This window comes from Melanostigma gelatinosum (assembly GCF_949748355.1).
Source record: "Melanostigma gelatinosum genome assembly, chromosome: 3".
NCBI classification, from domain to species: Eukaryota; Metazoa; Chordata; class Actinopteri; order Perciformes; family Zoarcidae; genus Melanostigma; species Melanostigma gelatinosum.
Window position 1 is genome coordinate 18,956,502 of NC_136636.1, and position 18,219 is coordinate 18,974,720.

At 41.9% G+C, this 18,219-nt stretch overlaps 1 protein-coding gene across 1 annotated transcript; it reads left to right on the forward strand.

The window, feature by feature from the left end:
- Positions 1-1,802: 1,802 nt before the first annotated feature.
- On the forward strand, positions 1,803-13,661 carry dctn2 (dynactin 2 (p50)). Its single transcript, XM_079266339.1, has 14 exons — positions 1,803-1,987; positions 2,311-2,379; positions 5,324-5,420; positions 6,207-6,268; positions 6,460-6,558; positions 7,343-7,503; positions 8,135-8,288; positions 8,529-8,594; positions 8,795-8,833; positions 9,033-9,110; positions 9,501-9,572; positions 10,399-10,501; positions 11,556-11,647; positions 12,471-13,661. The coding sequence occupies exons 1-14, from the start codon at positions 1,952-1,954 to the stop codon at positions 12,555-12,557; spliced, it is 1,215 nt and encodes a 404-aa protein (XP_079122465.1). The 5' UTR covers positions 1,803-1,951; the 3' UTR covers positions 12,558-13,661.
- The last annotated feature ends 4,558 nt before the right edge of the window (positions 13,662-18,219 follow it).

Here is an 18,219-nt window from a genome sequence, read left to right on the forward strand (position 1 = left end):
GCTATACCCACATGCAAAGCGAGACCGGCAACATTTGGAAGAATGAACTGCGAGTTTTTTTTGGGGGGGAGAGACTAAAGCCCGATTCTTTAAAGAAAACGTAAAGAAAGAACCCATTTGAGAGAGTTTCTTGTTTCAAACGTCCTCGTCCCAATTCGGGTCCAGTTGAGCGGTGGAGAACAGATGGAGAGTTGTGAATGGTGAGTGTAATCCAAGGTGGTCCGGTCGGCAGTGGCTGCGCGGAGGCATCACTGTCATCCCACTGACTCTCACTGGGGGCGGGGCGTGGTGAAGGAGCGACTCCAAAAAAATCCTCCCTCATCATGGACCGCTGAGCAGAGGAGCAGGGACAGGAGCTCCACACTGCTTCTTATTCCCGCCACCACAACTACACGTTCGCCCCGAGAGAAAAGTTCACTTTTAACCATTAAACACTTTAGTTTGAACCAGACCGGTCGCCATGCTGGACAAACTGGGTGGTCACGTGAAAACCGATAGGCTCCGTCATAGGCCGAATCCGTTGATGTGCCACTGCACTTGCATTCAGTTGCAACACTCGAGAGAGACTTGATTAAAAGACAATTCAAAAGATATGTGGGTTCTGCCATTGGCTCCTCTTGGGGTAACATGTATAGACAAGAAACACAGTAAGAGAGAATAAAGCTGTTTACATTTAAAATGTATGTATTTGCATTTGAATCAGAATTATGAAATAATTGCCAGAAAAATACCCCAAGAAATAGACCACAATATCCAGAGTTGCGTGCCATAGGGCTCTGGATGACAAAGCCATAGTCTGTGTCTTGAGATGTATTATTGGGCCTCAAATGACGCTTAGTCATCTATACCAATCATGTGATTGGTTGACACTAATGATTCATTGTATGTATGTTGAATTCAATGAATAATAATGTGTTGTAGGTTGTGTAACATACTGTGTGCAATATATAGTAAGCGATAATATGAAAAGCAAACGTACATTACATGAACACACTTATACAGTATTATGTAATTATAAGAAGTTTCTTTGTATAGGCCTATGATATGAATAATCAATCCCTGCACTGTTTGGTATGTAAGAAATGTGACATAGGGAACAGAATAACATTTTAAGACTTTTTAAGTCAGTGATTTTTTATTTATTTGACAGTGTTTTCAGGATTTGGTTTGGAAATAGTTGCTTCTCCTCCGACATGGCCTACAAAACGCCCACAATGTGTGCAGTGATAAAAATAAAAAATCAGGTAAAACATTGAAAAACGTTGCAGAATACATGATTAGTTCATTTAAACAAGACATATCATACTTTATATGGCTATTTACTGCATTATCTGGAATAGCCTAACAATACGTTAGATAAGCAGCAGCATTCTTTCCGACAGAGTGAATCATCCTCTTAGTCGACTGTCTTTGGCCCGTTGATTGAGTTGTCTGGTCGTACCTTTAGCGCCACCGTGTGACGACTCTTCTGCAATTCAACCAAACAATTTTAGAAAAAAAGACAGAATTATTTTGTTGTTGAAGCGAATGAGTTGTTAAGTAGTGTGTGAGTGCGACAGCAAATGTGAAAAAAGCGATGCTAAACGACAGAAAAGGGACCTTGCATTATATTTGTCAAACTGGGCGCATGCGTAAAGACGCTCCACTTCCTCGGGAGCGCTTGATTTGTTGGTTTTGGTACGCCGTTGGTCTCTTCCCCGTCCGTGTAGCTAACTAACACTTCACCGCCCGTCCGCCTGCTCCTCCATGAAACCCAACGTACACGCTGTCAAATCAAGCTAGCGTAGTGACCACATCAGTCTGGAAGCCTCCGCCGGCTGAGAGACTGCTGGCTCATCTACCGTTAGCTTGTGATACAATTTGATTTGGTTCATCGATAATTTACACGTTTAAAGAACTGCTAATATATTCTATCGTGGTTTATTGGTCTCGTCGTTGCTCCTCGCTGAAAATGGCGGATCCCAAATACGCAAACTTGCCCGGAATTGTAAGTGGCTAATGTTATCAGACAGGTTAGCTAGAATGCTACAAGGCAATGCTAGCACCAAGATGTGACAGCTAGCAGCTAAGCTAACATGTTTACTGTGTCGTCTGCTTATTGTTTGCAACTACCAAACAACTAGTGTTAAAACTGGTAGATTCTTCGTGGCAAACATTTCTGTTAATATTGTGTCTTGTGATACAAGCTACAAAGTAGCAACGGCGAGCTAATACGTGTTGTTGAATGGGCTGGGGCGTTGGCCAGACGAATGACAATAAACCTGATAAATCTGATAGTTTGATGTGTTGTTTACCTGATTGTTTTATTAGGCCTTTAACGAGCCGGATGTGTACGAGACCGGTGACCTCCCAGAAGATGACCAGGCTCAGTTTGAGTCGGTAAGTGGACGTTTTGTATTGACTGGATGTGTCCGTTTGTGGGCTATTTGATTCGCTGCACATTTGTTACCAAACTAACGTTGACAAATGAGGGTTTACACTTTGTTATAACGGAGAATGCATTTCCTTACGGCGGTACGTGCGCGTTACCACCCCTGCCATGATTAAACACCTAACTACAAAATAACTTGGATTACCTTCACTGCAAAGCACTGATTGTCCCTCAGCAGTAAAGTAAACTGTGTCACTGCATTTGTGCTGTCCGTACCAACTGTAAGGTAAAATAGAAAAAAATATGTAATCTATGACCCCTTCATAAATACTTGTATTATAATTTTGTGATCCATAAAACAAGATATGTACATTTTGTTTGTATTTCAAACAAAATGTCACGACGTCCTTTTCAGGTTACTAACTTAATCATCCATATATTATAATCTACATATTGGTATATCTTCTGATTTATTCATAGAGAGAAGGGACAGGTAGAGAATAGATAATTAAAGTCCCACGCAAGCACCATTATCTTTTAAAATGTCAGGGAACAAAATCTACTGTGGATGTTTATAACGATGTCATGAAGATGCCCACCAACTGTAACACTAAGCAGAGTTAGTGGTTTCAAACGTGTATTGCTGTGCTGGAGGGTTTACTGACCAGCTGAGTGAATCCTAATTGGCATTTTCCCTTCCATGTGTCCACATTCGTTCTTCCCTTACCCTTGCCCTTGTTTTGACTCTGCCCAAACCCTCCTGGGACCTTAGTTTGTACAAGTAAGACTGGATCCATTTTACTCTTATTGAGCTCAATGCCATGCTTTTTATGCATGTATTTTTTAATCTCATATCCACTTTTCTTACCTCTAACTGATTTGGATGAAATGGATCGATGGAGTGACCCTCTTTGTGCCCTGTAATTCATCAATTTCTGATTATTTTGAAGTGCAAGAAATTGATTATTTTCCTCCTATTTGTGTTGCTCAGGTAGAACTCTTAAATGATTTTGATTGGTCTTCAGCACTGCAACACGTACATTAGAGAAGTGTTAATTTGTTTTAGATATTTCCTTTTTTAACCTATCATCATGTTCTAACAGTTGCTTCCTGCCTAACAACACTATTTTGACTAACTGGATGTTTCAAAGGCCCCTATAGGCTGCAATAACTCCTTGAAGGTTCATTGCATGTCAGGCTTTAATAACATGGCTATAAATTACTGTAAGTTTTCAAATTTGAGACATGTCAGACTGTTGGCCAAATCCCTGGTGTATCCTAGCATAATTGATAAATGCAATCAGAAACATGCATTAACTTAACTAATTAAACTTTGGCCGTGGTGCCGTCACTTCAATGTTTTCTTCTTTGCCAGAGTTCCACAAACAGTATGTTTGGTTTATGCCTATTACTTTAATCAAGTGTATTGTGTTGACCAGTGTATTCTACATAGTTTCATATTAGTGTCCATTGACCTTATTTTGTAACACTGACCTCATGAATTTGGGCCCAAATTTCTGATCCTGCCAGACCTTTGACACAGACTTCCTTGGTCACCAATGCCCTAAGTCTGCCATGGATGGGTGTTTCTCGAAGCGCTCTCAGACCTCCGTCTCGGATTGATGACCAATGATATCATTCTGTTTGTCTGGGACAGACCAAAATCACCCGGTGTATAGGGCCCTTACCTCTCATATAGTTCATTAACAGCTTTGGATAGGCCTTTTAAGTTTCTTGACCCGTCATTCTGCCTCATGGATTGGTTTTTTAAAACACCATCCATAGCATAATGTTTTGAGACCTACAATACCCTCCATGAGAGCATATGCTGGCTTTGCATTATAAAGTGCAGTATGGTATCAACGGAGAACGTAACTTGTTGGTGTTTTCGGACCATCTTACCCTGAAATCGGGGAAGAGAGAAAGAAAGACATGATGAGCGGTCTGAACCGTGTGTCTGCAGGGTTTTTAGCAGCAACTCTCAGAACACTGCTTTCTTTCTTATCTGTCCCCGACCCTGGCCAACTGTTCCTGTTGTGTGCATGGCATGTGATAACCACATTAATCTGTGTTGTGTCTCTCTCTCTCTCCCCCCCAACTTTTTTTTCTCTCCCTCTGCTCTTCCGTTACTTTCTCTAACTCTCTTTGGAAACCCAAGGAGCTGGTAAGAGCCTGACTAACTCTCCTCCTCACCCTTCCTCCTCTTCCTCCCTTCATCTGCTTAACTGTCTCGTGTTTTGTGTGTTTTGTGGTGCTGCTTTCTGTATGTGAGCCCGGACTCATGTCATCTATCTGTCTGTTTTAATCCTACCGTAGCCTCTAGTTCATCATAATTGATCACAAGGAAGTTCTGATCAAATGATGCATGTTTTTTTTTTGTTCTTCCCAGAATCACTAATCAAACTGTCATTTAGAAAAGAAAGCGTTAGTGGCTTCCAACTCTTCATTCACGTAACATGGATTTTTACCACAGTAGACTTATACGACATGGATAACCCATTTTATTACAGAATGAAGCCTTTTTAAAGAACGTCTTAAGAGTCTGCAGTCAGGCCAAGGATAAACTATGGCTGTGACACATAATACTGTGATTCCTTGCCTGCTGCTCCTCCACATTATGTTGTAATAATCTGGCTCTGGACAGCCCCAAAGTTTGGCTGTAAAGCTGTTGCAGATTCCCGTGAGTCATTGCTACAGTGGCTTTTATTTTCTGTGGGTGTGTAACCTTTGTAAGTCATAATACACTCGTTGACTTAACCTCATAATTCATTTTCTTTTAAATCATATTTCGGGGCAATGATCAAACGTATAACATATTTCAAGTCTACCATGGGCTTCTGGCTTACTGGCTCAATAAGCCAAGGCTCATTTTTAAGTCTTTGTTGTATGTATAATACAACATTCCATTTTTTATATTTTGTTAATGTTCATCTGACTTTATTTCAATAACAGGAGGAGCTCTGCAGTGACAGCGTGGAGAGGATTGTGGTCAACCCCAACGCAGCCTTTGACAAGTTCAAAGACAAGCATGTCAACACCAAGGGGCTCGGTCAGTTCACAGGATTATTAATCTCTCGTCACTATTAACTGAAGTCACTTTATGAGGTGGAACAGAAAGGTAACATCACCTTTAGTAAATAAATACATTACAAATATGACTGTTCAGGAACTATTCATTTATACAGAGGTGTTTCTGTTATTTAACCTGCCCTCATTGGTATTAATGGGGTGGACAAAATAATGGAAACACCTCTCTGTTGAATGCAATACAGTTCATTAGCTCCACAAACTGCAGTCTCCAAAACGACCGGACATTTAAATCAACACCATCTCTTCTTAGAAATTACAAATGATTACAATCTAACCGAAGTTAGGCTTCATTGCAAGACTGTTGCAATAAACTGCATTCGTTTTACTTAAGTGTACATAATGAACTGGCAACTGGTTGCTTTTTTTCTGTTATTGTATCTGGTGTCCTCAGTACATTCTGTGACCAGTAATAACTATAAATTATTGTAATCTTTTTTTTTAGAATAGCTTTTACAAAATACAAAATGTACCCCTAATGGATAGAGAAATATCAATTACCAATAATACAAGATATACAACATTTAATAACAACATTGCCGAATACAAGACTGGCAGACGTAGTTGACGGCTGCTGTTGCTTCACAGCGTTGCTCTTCTGTTACAGCGGTCACTAAACGGGTCCATTCTTTTGTCGATTGTAATCCCCAAATCTTCATGCTGGGCTTGGTACTGACAACCAGTCTACTTTCTCTGTCCGTTGTATTTCTGTTTGATTTCTAACGAGCTGTTTGTCTCCTTTTCACAGACTTCTCAGACAGAATCAGTAGAAGCCAGAGAGTGGGCTACGAGTCAGGAGAGTTTGAGATCGTGAGTACCTTCTAGTCAGCACCAATGAATCACTTCACTTTTTATTCTTTTTAAAACATGTTCCACGTCAGGGTAACAACACCATGAGGATTTTTCTATTGCCACTTGATAAAGTCAAGAGCGTGCTCTCTCTGTATTACACTCACTTTGCTGTTGTGTAGTGCTCACTATGCCCTCTCATCTCTGCTCAGCTCGGAGAGGGCTGTGGAGTGAAGGAGACGCCCCAGCAGAAGTACCAGCGCTTGGTGAACGAGATCCAGGAACTCACTCAGGAGGTGGACGCCATCCAGGTGAGCTGCCAGCGAGATGCACACATGAGCTCGAGCACGCCTCCCTTTGGATATTCGCAGAGTAGAGTCTGCTGCTCCATGAGGCCCAGCACCAAATTCAACCTGAGTTGGCAGTTGTTGTGACAGAATCCGTGAGTTTTAGCTCATGCAGGTCATGCTGGCAGAACGAGCAGCCTGCTTCTCTGTTTCAGTCTCTAAATTTAAACTTGTGAAAGACCTCCGTGGAGTCATGGCCTCACTCCAAATTAAAAGTGTGGCCATTCATCATGGTGACTGTATTGAATGGAGAAGTCCTCTGCTGCATTGCATAGGTGAGAACATACTGTAATACTGTAATGTACTTATATAGAGCATAGTTATGGAGAATAATGTGATAGTGTGCTGAATTAGCATGCAGGGATCACACCAGTTATTATTCTTTTAATTGTGTTTTTGAATACGGGTCAAAATCATTTTCCACTTGTTGTAGATATTCAGGAAACATGACTCCAGCAAAGTAAAGCTCAAGCTTTCCAAATAAACTTAAATTTGACATGATTCATTTCAAACAAAACAAGTCTAAACAGGAAGCTACAGTAGCTAATCCAATATCTGTAATTCTGTTTTACTGAAATATAATATCGGAACAAATTCAATTTGCATGCCAAGTGCAAAGCATGAATGTTTACATATCCAGTAAGTTTTTCCTTTTTTTTAAATTTGAATACCTCTGCGTTGGTGCTTGACCTGTCACTGCCGTGTAGAACTCAGTCACTCCATGACGGCGGTGCTCCTCTGCTTCCAGTCTGCCACTCAGGAAACCAACGCAGAGGAGCGCCTGACCCTGGTGGTCCTCGCCCAGCACGCCGCCCAGCTCAAGCAGCAGCTGGTCTCTGCCCACCTCGACTCGCTGCTGGGACCTCATGCGCACATCAATCTGGCCGACCCAGACGGAGCACTGGCCAGGTGAGCTGGGTGACGAGGCAATAAAGCACGAGGACAAAACATCTGGAACCTGATGCTAACCAGACCCTTGCAGAGTGATGAGGCAGTAGGCAGGGAATGGCTGGAAAGAGGGATAAGAACAAAGGTAGCTTGAAGATATAGAGGGAGTGTCAACGATAGATGGTGGGAGGGAGGAGCAGGGGAATTAATTCCAATGAGCGCACTGTAACCCAGATGTAAGAGAGTAACAAGGCAAGGCAGAGCAGCTGGTATCAATCGCCCACACAACCCCCCCCCCCCCCCCCCCTGAGCTCAGCGTAGCACTACCTGGGGAGCACAAGAACCGATGGACGGATGATTGAGGAAGGCTAATAAAAACTGAAGGAGAGAGATTACCACCAAGGCCAGAGAGTGAATGAAAACCTACAGTTGCGAGATTTAAGACTGCATCTTTGTAGTGAAGACAGAGAGGGAAAGAGACTGTGACACGAGGCAGAAGGGGAATAAAAAGTGATGAAAAACGTCTCTAAAACGATCCAAGCTCACCTTGACCTTGCAGTTTACAACAGAGCTTGAAAAGCAACACATGGAGCTGATAACAATATTGAAGATTTAATCCTTTTGTGTCTCCTTCTTTCCTTCCTTCCCCCAGGCGTCTGCTCACCCAGCTGGAAGTGGCCAAGGGCAACCGTGGCAGCGGTGCGGGAGAGGGCAAGCCGACGGCATCGGCTAAGGGCCCAGATGGAGTGGTGCTCTACGAGCTGCACAGCAGACCGGAGCAGGAGAAGTTCAATGAATCTGCCAAGGTAAAGGGAGGTGGAGGGGAAGCAGAGCAAAGTGTCTGGGGAGACCAACGCACTCGTGAAATGAGCAAATGTTGATCTGCCTTTTTGTTTTCATTCTCGTGAGAGGAATGTCAGAATATTTAATGGTAAATAAACGGGACAAAAGGCTTCCTGCCTGTGCGTGGGTGTTTGTCTGTGTGTGTGTCTTATGGGATGCTGTTGTCACTGCCAGCCTTGTGTTGCCTTGTTCGGTCCCTGTAGATGGCGGAACTGGAGAAGCGTCTAGCTGAGCTGGAGATGGCTGTTGGCTCAGGATCAGACAAGCAGGTACACACCGACTCTCACACACACTTCCTCTCTAATGCTTCTCTCTTTCTTTCACTCCCACACCGGTAGGTTTTTCATGCTCCTGTTGCCGTGTAACCATCCGCTCACTGAAGCTGAATAAAATCTTACACTTGATTTATGTAAATGATGGCTTCATTGCTTCTTATATTTCATTGTGCCTCTTTGTGTTTCTGTTGCAGGGACCTCTGAGTTCTGGCGTGCAAGGAGCCAGTTTGATGGTAAGAAGTCCACAACTTTTTTTCGGGAATGCACCGAGTGGAGTCTGTGTATCTGATGTGCAGCCAGAGAACTGGGCCATACTTCAAAGATGAATGACATCAGTTCCTCCCAAGTTTGTTTATTGTTGCTGTGCCAGTAGTGAGAGCAAGAACACTTACGTTCATGCTTGTATATATTTTGTGTGTTTGTTTGAATCAGGCTACCATAGAGCTCCTGCAGGCGAGGGTCAGCGCACTGGACTCAGCTACTCTGGATCAAGTGGAGGCCAGACTGCAGGTAACCAATCAGCCCTTCCCCTGACTCTTGTATGTATTGATATCTACTGCAGCTTGCCCGCTAAAAATCATCAAAAGTAAAGTTTTGGGGTTAAAGTGTTTTTACTTCAGCTATGACCCCACTGTAATTGTTTTTCAATCAGCCTCACGCACTCCGGGAGAGAGAGTGAGCAGTGCTTTTGCTCTGGGGTTGAAATACTGATAAATACTTGAAAATGTATTTGTAACTTTTGTAAATACGTTGTGTTGCCCACCTGTCAATCTTCCCCAGCATTGCCATGAGTCTAATCTATGCTCGTCTGTTTGTCTGTAATGTATCTGAATGCCTCTAAAATGGTACACAAAAAGAATAAATTACAATTTTTTCTCTCTCTCTCTCTCTCCCATTTAGAGCGTCCTCGGGAAGATGAATGAGATCGCCAAACACAAGGCAGCGATTGAGGACGCCGAGACACAGAACAAGGTCTGTAATCCCTGCACATCCAGCAGCGCCAGCTAAGTGCAGTAATTATCTCTGATGCTTTCACACAAAGTTACGAAGAGTTGAGCTTTTTATCAGCAAGTCGTATAAAATAGTAATAATCTTGCTGGTTCAGTCTTAGTGACAAGATATTCAGTTGGAAAACGTTTGCTAGCGCTTGACAAAGCCCGGCAGCCAGACTGAAGAGTAGCACCACATGGTAACTGTGAGTGTCCTGCTGTCTTTTAACAAACAGCTGGCTCAGCCTGGAAGCAGTCAGAGCCAAACCAACGTTTTATCAGCAGGTTTAATTTAAGGGTTTCATGTTGGACTCTGCTGTGAGATCTGCATGACTTCCAGGCAACGATATCGTGCCGCTTTGGCATCGACTGTTTTAACGTGCTGTACACATGAAAGGGCAGGGCATGTTAAGATATTATTATGAGGAATGCCAAAGTCTTGATACATTGGGTTATTTGACAATCTTTGTCAATGTTTGATTCTTTGAGACACTGTAGTGCACTGTGATTGTGATCTAGTAAACAGTGTGCATGGCTTCATTACTAGTAAAAAGAGGAATTTAAAAACTATAAAAGCTTTGATGTGAGATCATGTCTGATAACGTCATGGGACCCCTAAAAACACTAGTCTTCAGCCATAAAAAGTCGAGTTTTAATGAAGGTAATTCTGCTTATTATAATAAATGCAGGTTTCATTTACAGTACAATACATATTGCATCATGAAACTAAGATTAAATCAAACATGTTATTGTAGCTGGCGGGGTTTATCTTGGTATTAAATGCGCTTGTGTGTGTTTTTACCCGCCAGGTGTCGCAGCTTTATGACGTGGTGCAGAAGTGGGATGCCATGTCCACCTCTGTGCCTCAGGTGGTGCAAAGGCTCGTCGCTGTGAAGGAGCTGCATGAACAAGGTAACGCACGGGAACAAGGTGGTCGACCAACGCTTGCTCTGCTGCGCGTCCTCTCATGACTCTCTCAGCCACGAGCCAATATTATCTGTTTTCACTTCACGCAATAACATATGAATGTAGTGCCGTGGAGTAATTGGTACATATTGCAATTATTATAATATTATTGCTCAAGGGGCGGATTTCACCCCAGTAAGGATCCTAACGATGAAAACTTTTATAATTTATGTTCTGCTCTTTAATGTGAGAGGAAGAGAACCTTGAAATGACACCCACGGGAGTTCAAGGAGAGGATGTATGTAGGTTAGTGGGAGGGTGTGTGTAGGATGTAGCTACAGAACATAACAGGGTGGGAACCCGCATCACGTTTCAAGCACGTCTGGGCTGGGAAGTAATATGCGGCCGGAAAGATTTGCATTTGCAATGGGGGGGGACGTCTGGAGTGCGAGACAAAAGAAGAAAACTAAGCGAAAATGGGATTCAAACGGATAATGGAATTAGCCTAAACCATGTCTTTCTATTATAACAAAGGGGAGAAAAGTCACTGAGAGGGAGTCAAGATGGTAATAGAATTAGACTAAATCTAGCAACACTGTTAAACACCCCCTCGGGGAGAAAGAGATGCATGATATTGTATATCTATCACATTATCATCTTTTTGTTATTTAGCACATGAAAGCAGAACCTTGGCATTAATAGATTATATTGATGATTCATTCGTGGGCGCTGAAAGAGGTCATTTATCAGCCGGAATCACTTTGCCACAATCTGTCACAGTCTGCAGCCAATGAGGTTTAGCTGCACGCTCTCCTGATCTTTCTTTACCAATGAAGTCAAAGGAAATACATTTTCATCTTTCAAGTCTTTCATCAGTTTCACATTTGTCTTTACTCCCCTTCACTTTAGTTAAGAGCAAAGACAACATTGCATTTTTAATTAAGCAACTTTTTTTTAACCACAATTTTTGTAAATGAGTGAACTAATACTCCGTCTAACTGCTTCTTTTTCTTTTTTTTCTCTCCATTTCACTTGATCCAACCTCACCGGCGTCTCGTAGCCATGCAGTTTGGCCAGCTGTTGACCCACCTGGACACCACTCAGCAGATGATCAACAACTCTCTGAAAGACAACAACACTCTGCTAACACAGGTAGGGAGTTCAAGATCCATTGAACAATCGGGAAACATAAATCAATTTACTCCGACCAAAGAGACGTTAACGAGGCCCGTCTCAATGGTGGGGCGCAAAACGATTTCATACGAATCTCTTTCTGAAGTCAAACGACTAAACTGCATCTTGTGAGGTAAAAACGTGGTCTTACCTCTCAGTCTACAGAAACATCTGGAGTCAGAAAATGTTTCAACTTACTCTTGATAGACCTGCGTTGTGTTCTGAGGTGTGAGGTGTCCTTTGGCTTTTAGAAGGTTGTTAAATCTTAACAATGACATGCATACATCACAGAAAGGTCGTCTGCAGCCTCACAATGATGGCTTCCAATAACAGTTTCAGTAATTATGTTTTTAACTCCCTGTGAACCTAACCTTACACATGCATGACAGCTGTGTAAATATAATTAATATGGTGTCAACTAATGATTATTTTATTGTTGATTACTTTGTTCAATCATTGAGTCCATAAAATGTTCACGATGTCACTTTCACTGAGAGCTCAATCGGCTGGTTTTGTCAAACTAATAGTACAAAGTCATCAACACACTGACTATTTGTTCCAGCTATAATATTTAAGTAACCAGTCGGGATTTAGTCTTCAAGTGTCTTGTTTTGTCCAACCAACTATATTCAATTCATAATGAACATATTTTCCCATTTGAGAATCTGGAACCGGTGAATGTTTGATCTTCCTGCATGTCTAACCAGGTTCTCCCTTCTGTGAGATCCTTTGATTTACATTATGCTTGTTGTTTGTTTCACCTGTTACCTAACATGCTGCCCCCCCCCCCCTTCTCCCAAAGGTCCAAGTGACAATGAAGGAAAATCTGGTGGCTGTAGAAGAGAACTTTGCGTCACTAGATCAGAGGATGAAGAAGCTCTCAAAGTAAACGGTGGCAGACTTTGGAGCGGTCCAGGAGAAGAGTGTAGAACATGGACTAATGTGAGCTGGCTCGAGGTCACAGATGAGGGATTTGGGGTTTAACTCTGTCCTTTCTGGCCATCTCTCTCTTTCTCGCTCTCTCTCGCTCTTGTTTGCCTTTTTTCACTAAGTGGAATGTTAGAAAAATGGAAAAACAAAACAAAAGGAGACTAAATGTTCTTGTCTACCCTCATTTCCTCTTCCTTTCTCTTGCATCGAATTGATATCAACTGAACACACGTGTCCACTCCATACATGCCACTGATTGCAGTCCCCTGTGCAGCTTATTGAGTTTTAGACTGGATTGTTTTTATTATTAGTATTAAACATAATAAATTCCTCCATTCCTTTCGAACTTTGTACTGTATACTCTGGTCAAATGAAATGGATCACAATAATGTTGGCTTGATGTATCGCACATTAAAGATGTCAACTGTGTAAAAAAAAAGACAAAATAAAATCCAGCTCTATTGTCTTCTAGTGTTGTAGCGGCAGCACGCTCGTGCGAGTGTCGGGGCTGAGTCACGGAAGGAAAGCTTGTAAATATGCCAGTGTACCTTTTTGTTTCTTCACGATCAGGCACTTGTAACTATATTATTATGACTGAGACCAGACATCACAGACAAACTTTGAATCTGCTTTGTCATTGCCTACAAGTCAGCGGTATTGTACATCTGTTGTCATGGAAACGGATCAATAAAAAAGTGCGATGAGCTTGACAACTTATTTTATAAGATGATCGCTTTTTTAATGACCACTTAATGGATGAAATAGGTGCCCACTTCATACTGATTTGGTTGAATGGAAAATAGAAATAAAAAGGTGATTGTGGAGCGTGTGGACACGTCTTGCCTGATGCCTGAACACTTATCTCATGAATGTTGTGGATGATGCAAGGTTGCATACTGACGTTGAACGAGGCACAAAACAAGTGGCTGGTCGAGGCATCAGCTGTTCCTATTGCAAAATATAGCCATCAGTCATGTACAGCACATTTTATAGAGTGACAAATTTGAATATTTGCCTTCTTAATTTAATTCTAATCTGATGGTATTAAAATCCTTAAACTAAATTCCCATTTGTGGTTTCTTAATTGTATGGAATTGTTCTGCCCGTGTGTGACACTGGGTGGCAGCAGAGCATCTATTAAAAACAGGTCAAACACATTGTTCACTGTTCTTCAGCTTTCAAAGATGCAACCACATACACTCCATGAGAGTGAATTATTCTGCCATACTGTCACATGTTTCTGTCCCTGTAGAAATACATTGTTACACTCCTAAATGTTAAATAACTAACAACCCAGTTTGTGTTTGCTCTGGTAATCCCTAACAGGAGGGTAACTTGACATTCTTGACCAGCTGTATTTAAAGTAGATAGATGGATGTCATTTTAGTTTATACAATCGTGGCTATATTGGAAAAACTACATTCAAAAGTAACTGAAAACTTGAGATGATGAAGAGCTTTAAGGCGCCAACCATGAAGTGTGCCAGCAATGATCAAGCCTACAGTGTTATCGAATTAGTGGCTTTAAATGTGTCAGTTTGTCGTTTACACAGTCAATTAACACACAAGGCACTCAGTGATTTTCTCTGAGGTCAACCTCACATCCATCTGGCATTAGCAGCTTTACCAAAAGCTTGATGTCAGGTGACGACGGTATTAGTGACAAAGGCACAGACAGGTAACGTATAGCAGGGCAAGGATCAGGTGTTTCTGATGAGTCATGTGAGTTATTAAGTAGCTGCTGCTGCAGGCCGCCACAAGTTTACCGAGTTGCCAATGGAGGTCACTTTCATGGTATAAAATCCTGTGCTATAGGTCCTGTGGATTCCTCCTTAGCTGACTGTCATATAGCTGCATAGCACTGCCTGTATTGCATCTTTCTTCTATTTCAGAAAACGATTAACTGCTGAGCAGCTTCCCGTTTCCCTAACGGTCGGGGTCAACACGGGGCTGCTTGGACAGGACATATCAAGTGTGACTCGCAGGGAACAAGATCCAGAGCTCCGACTTAGAAGGGAATGCCCCAGATGAGCACAGAGACATACCGTGTACCGTGTATCATGTTATACTGCATTTGTCCTTCTATTTTGGGTGTAAGATCTGGTCAGCCCAGGCCCGACTGTTAAGACTCATTTATACACTATAACAGAGTGAAGATTACCAGGTCAGCCCAAAACGCTGTTAACGAGGATTACAATTACACTTTACACCACGGCTCTCCAGGTGGCCCTGAATATGAACAAGCATAAACGTACCGCGGATGAATGCACTGAAAAACAGACGAAAAACAAAAACTCTTAGTTTAATCTCCAGTCATTCTTCACTGTAACAGCCACATTGCTATCATCAGCTATATGTCAGCAGCCCACACCACCCTTTCCTCCACCGGACAAAGTAAATAGTGAAGTCCTCAGGCAGCACAGAGCAGCTGAACACAGAGGAGGGGGCTGTGGGGAGCACCAATTGCTCACAAATCTGTTTCTGGTGCTGATATGGGGGAAATCTAAGTGGAGAGGAAGAAAAGGATGCCTGGAGTGTGTGCCTCGCTACCAGTGTACCCACCTGTTCAGACAGGCTTTTACAGTTTAATGCCCTACAGTCTTTTGCTTGAGCTTGTGGTTTTTGTCTTTTTTCTTTTGTCTCATCTTTGACACGTATGTCTGAGCCAAAAAATGAAGAAGTCAGGGCACCGGTTCCAGTCTAGATATGTATAAAAAGCACATTCTTATACATGTATTGATTACAATGCCATGTAATCAAATATTAACAAACATTCAAATGAGCTTTATTGCATCAATAACACTTGTATCTCCTCTATTTTGGCAAACAGCAGTAAAATGACGAATAATAACACTTCTGAACATGAAATGGAGGCTAAAGATAAGTAGACGGAGAGACAAAACTGACATCAGGAATCAAAAAGAAGCTACGAAAAAGAGAAAGCAAAGCACACAAGGGTCCCCTGCATCAGTTTGTCAAATGTCCCTGAATGGGTCTGGACAGGTAGGGCGTCTGTGGAGAAGCAGAGAGGAGGACAGAAGAAGTGGGCGGAGGTAAGCAGAGTGAAATGGGATGGATACCGTTGTGGGGCAGAATGAGAGGCTTGTAGCGAATGAGAAAAAGAGGAGACAAAGACTGTGTGTGTGAAGAGAGGTGAGACGTAAACAGGGTTTTAACGGACTAACAAGATTGCCTTCAAAGGCGTCCTAAAGATCCAAACACAGAAATCTCAACAAGCGGATGTGACATCTCGCTGTTAAATCTGGACAAGAAAAGATGGGATTGAGTGGATGACTTGGACACACTCAGAAATAAAGCTGGAATCGTCGTCTGCTTTGTGTGAATGCTGGACATCTTACTTGTACAGGAGATGATAGATGGGGGACCTTCTGAGGAAATAAAAATGCAAATGAGTTGATTAATGAGCATCATCAAGACAATAGAGAGGTGCGTTATTGGCCACGGCTGAGATGGGCATTGGCAAAAGAGATGAATAACAATGGGGACCTAAAGATTGCTGACAAAGCACTGTAAGTAATAATTGTTGGCAAAATATCCCATTTATATTGCCCTAGAATCTCACCCATGCATCACTGCCACTTTCAAGTTTCACTTTTCATTCCACACACACAGCCAGAGATCTTTTTTTTTTGGGGTTATATTTTTTTCACCAATAGGCCAGAATGTCTGATAAGGTGAGACGGTCTGTCTGCTGGTTGTCTGTGACCCAGAAGAAGAGTTAAAGCACACAATGAGACTGGGAGAGAGAAAAGGGGGATTTACTGTATCACTAGTACATGCTAACAGCTGTATCAGTTGGTCTCAATTCAGAGAGGGGAAGGATTCCGACAGCTGGTGTGTGTGTGTGTGTGTGTGTGTGTGTGTGTGTGTGTGTGTGTGTGTGTGTGTGTGTGTGTGTGTGTGTGTGTGTGAGTGTGTGTGTGTGTGTGTGTGAGTGAGTGAGTGAGGGGGAACTGGGTGTGGAGCCTTGACCAACGGCACAGGACAGAGAGAAGAGTGGCTGGAAATTCCCCAGACTCTTTCTGTCTATAAAACTAAGGAAAACAACAGCCAAAATGTGTTAAAAACTCCAAACATGAACAACCACCTCTGTCTTCTTCTTCTTTTTTCCTCATTGATTGCTGGTTGTATTTCAGACACCAGCCTTTCTTCTAAATCAATGTGGCAGCATGACAAAGAGCAGGAAAAAAGAAAATGTCTCTGTTTACATTTAAAACATTTTTTTTGTAGTTATTTAGTCAAAGCAATTTCTGTTTGTTTAGCTTGTTTTGTGTTTATAATTGATACATTTGGATATCATACTTTCCACTGTGTAAAAGTAATGTGGACATAACTGGACTTACGTTTTTACAAATATATGCTGTAATATGTGACAATTAGATATTGTGTAGGTCTGCTAAAACATATGAATTAAAAAACAATTATATTGACAAGGCAGACCAAAAGATATTTAGTGAGATTAAGATACAGCAAGTAAACTTCACAGAAACACCATAGCAACATGTAAATTCAACGTTCAGTAAAACCTAAATCTCCTCTAAAAGCTGATCCACATGACCGGTAATCAGTAGGAGCGCTTGTTTACAATCTGTCAGCTCGGTGTCATAAGAGAATAACATCATAGAGGATCAACAATAGATCTCATCAGTAACTCACTGCATCTTTGTTTTAGTTTTTTTTCTCATTTTATTATAAAGGGTGTCAATTGAAACGACAATCAATTCGGAAACAGGGACCGCCATCGTCAGACTAAAAATAAAAAGATGCAAACTCGATCCGGCGGTTGTAAACAGTGGTTTTTTTTCATAATGAATACAACACAGACGACGGGACCGACTAAATAAACAGACGGCGGGAGTGGAGAGGGAGGGTATGCTGTATGAGAGAAAGTATGCTGAACTACTCAGCAACAGCCACTCAAGTCGTGACGTGTTCCCGGTGCTTCCTGCAGCGCTTTAACCCGGGTCCTAGAGACAGCATTTGAGCTTTCTATTCGCTACTTGGCGCTGTTGCTATGGGGGCTGTGCATGTCGAGCCGTGCACGTTGCGCCGTGCATGGAGAACAGTTTGTGTGTGCCGAGTTTGGGATTAGGGCAGAAAGTGTCAGGAGCATGATGAAACGTGCTTTTATTTTGTTGTCACTTTTGTTGTTGTTGCTGATTTCGCTGTTTACCTTATTAGTGTTCATCATGCACTGTAATGACAGGATAACATTTGCTGTCTGGCTTCCGGTGTGTCTGATACGGTGACCTTGTTGAACTTGTGGATTTAATCTGGTATTTCATCACTTTCTATAAAGTGGTTGCATTGTATGTGTGGTACTATAACGTTCGTGAATGAATTTATGTTGATAAAATAATCTCTCATTGGCTATTTATGTCTGTAAATGTGACAACAAAGAGTCTATAACTCTATACTAAATAGTAAAACTAACATTTCAGTAGAGACCCAGTGATTCTTTTAAATATCATTTATAAAACACAATAGTACTCATTGGTAAATGCATAGGGAAACAAAGCTATAGTGCTAGTGTGAACCTTATAAATCGTGAAATCCTGTTTGACAATGTTGTCTATCATAAGCTATTTCGATGGGTAATTG

Bases quoted from the DNA above. Each gene is read 5' to 3' on its own strand.
- dctn2 (XM_079266339.1), top strand. From the start codon at position 1,952: ATGGCGGATCCCAAATACGCAAACTTGCCCGGAATT. The intron at 5,421-6,206 runs GTCAGTTCACAG...TCCTTTTCACAG, and splicing joins TGTCAACACCAAGGGGCTCG to ACTTCTCAGACAGAATCAGT. The intron at 8,289-8,528 runs GTAAAGGGAGGT...CGGTCCCTGTAG, and splicing joins AGTTCAATGAATCTGCCAAG to ATGGCGGAACTGGAGAAGCG.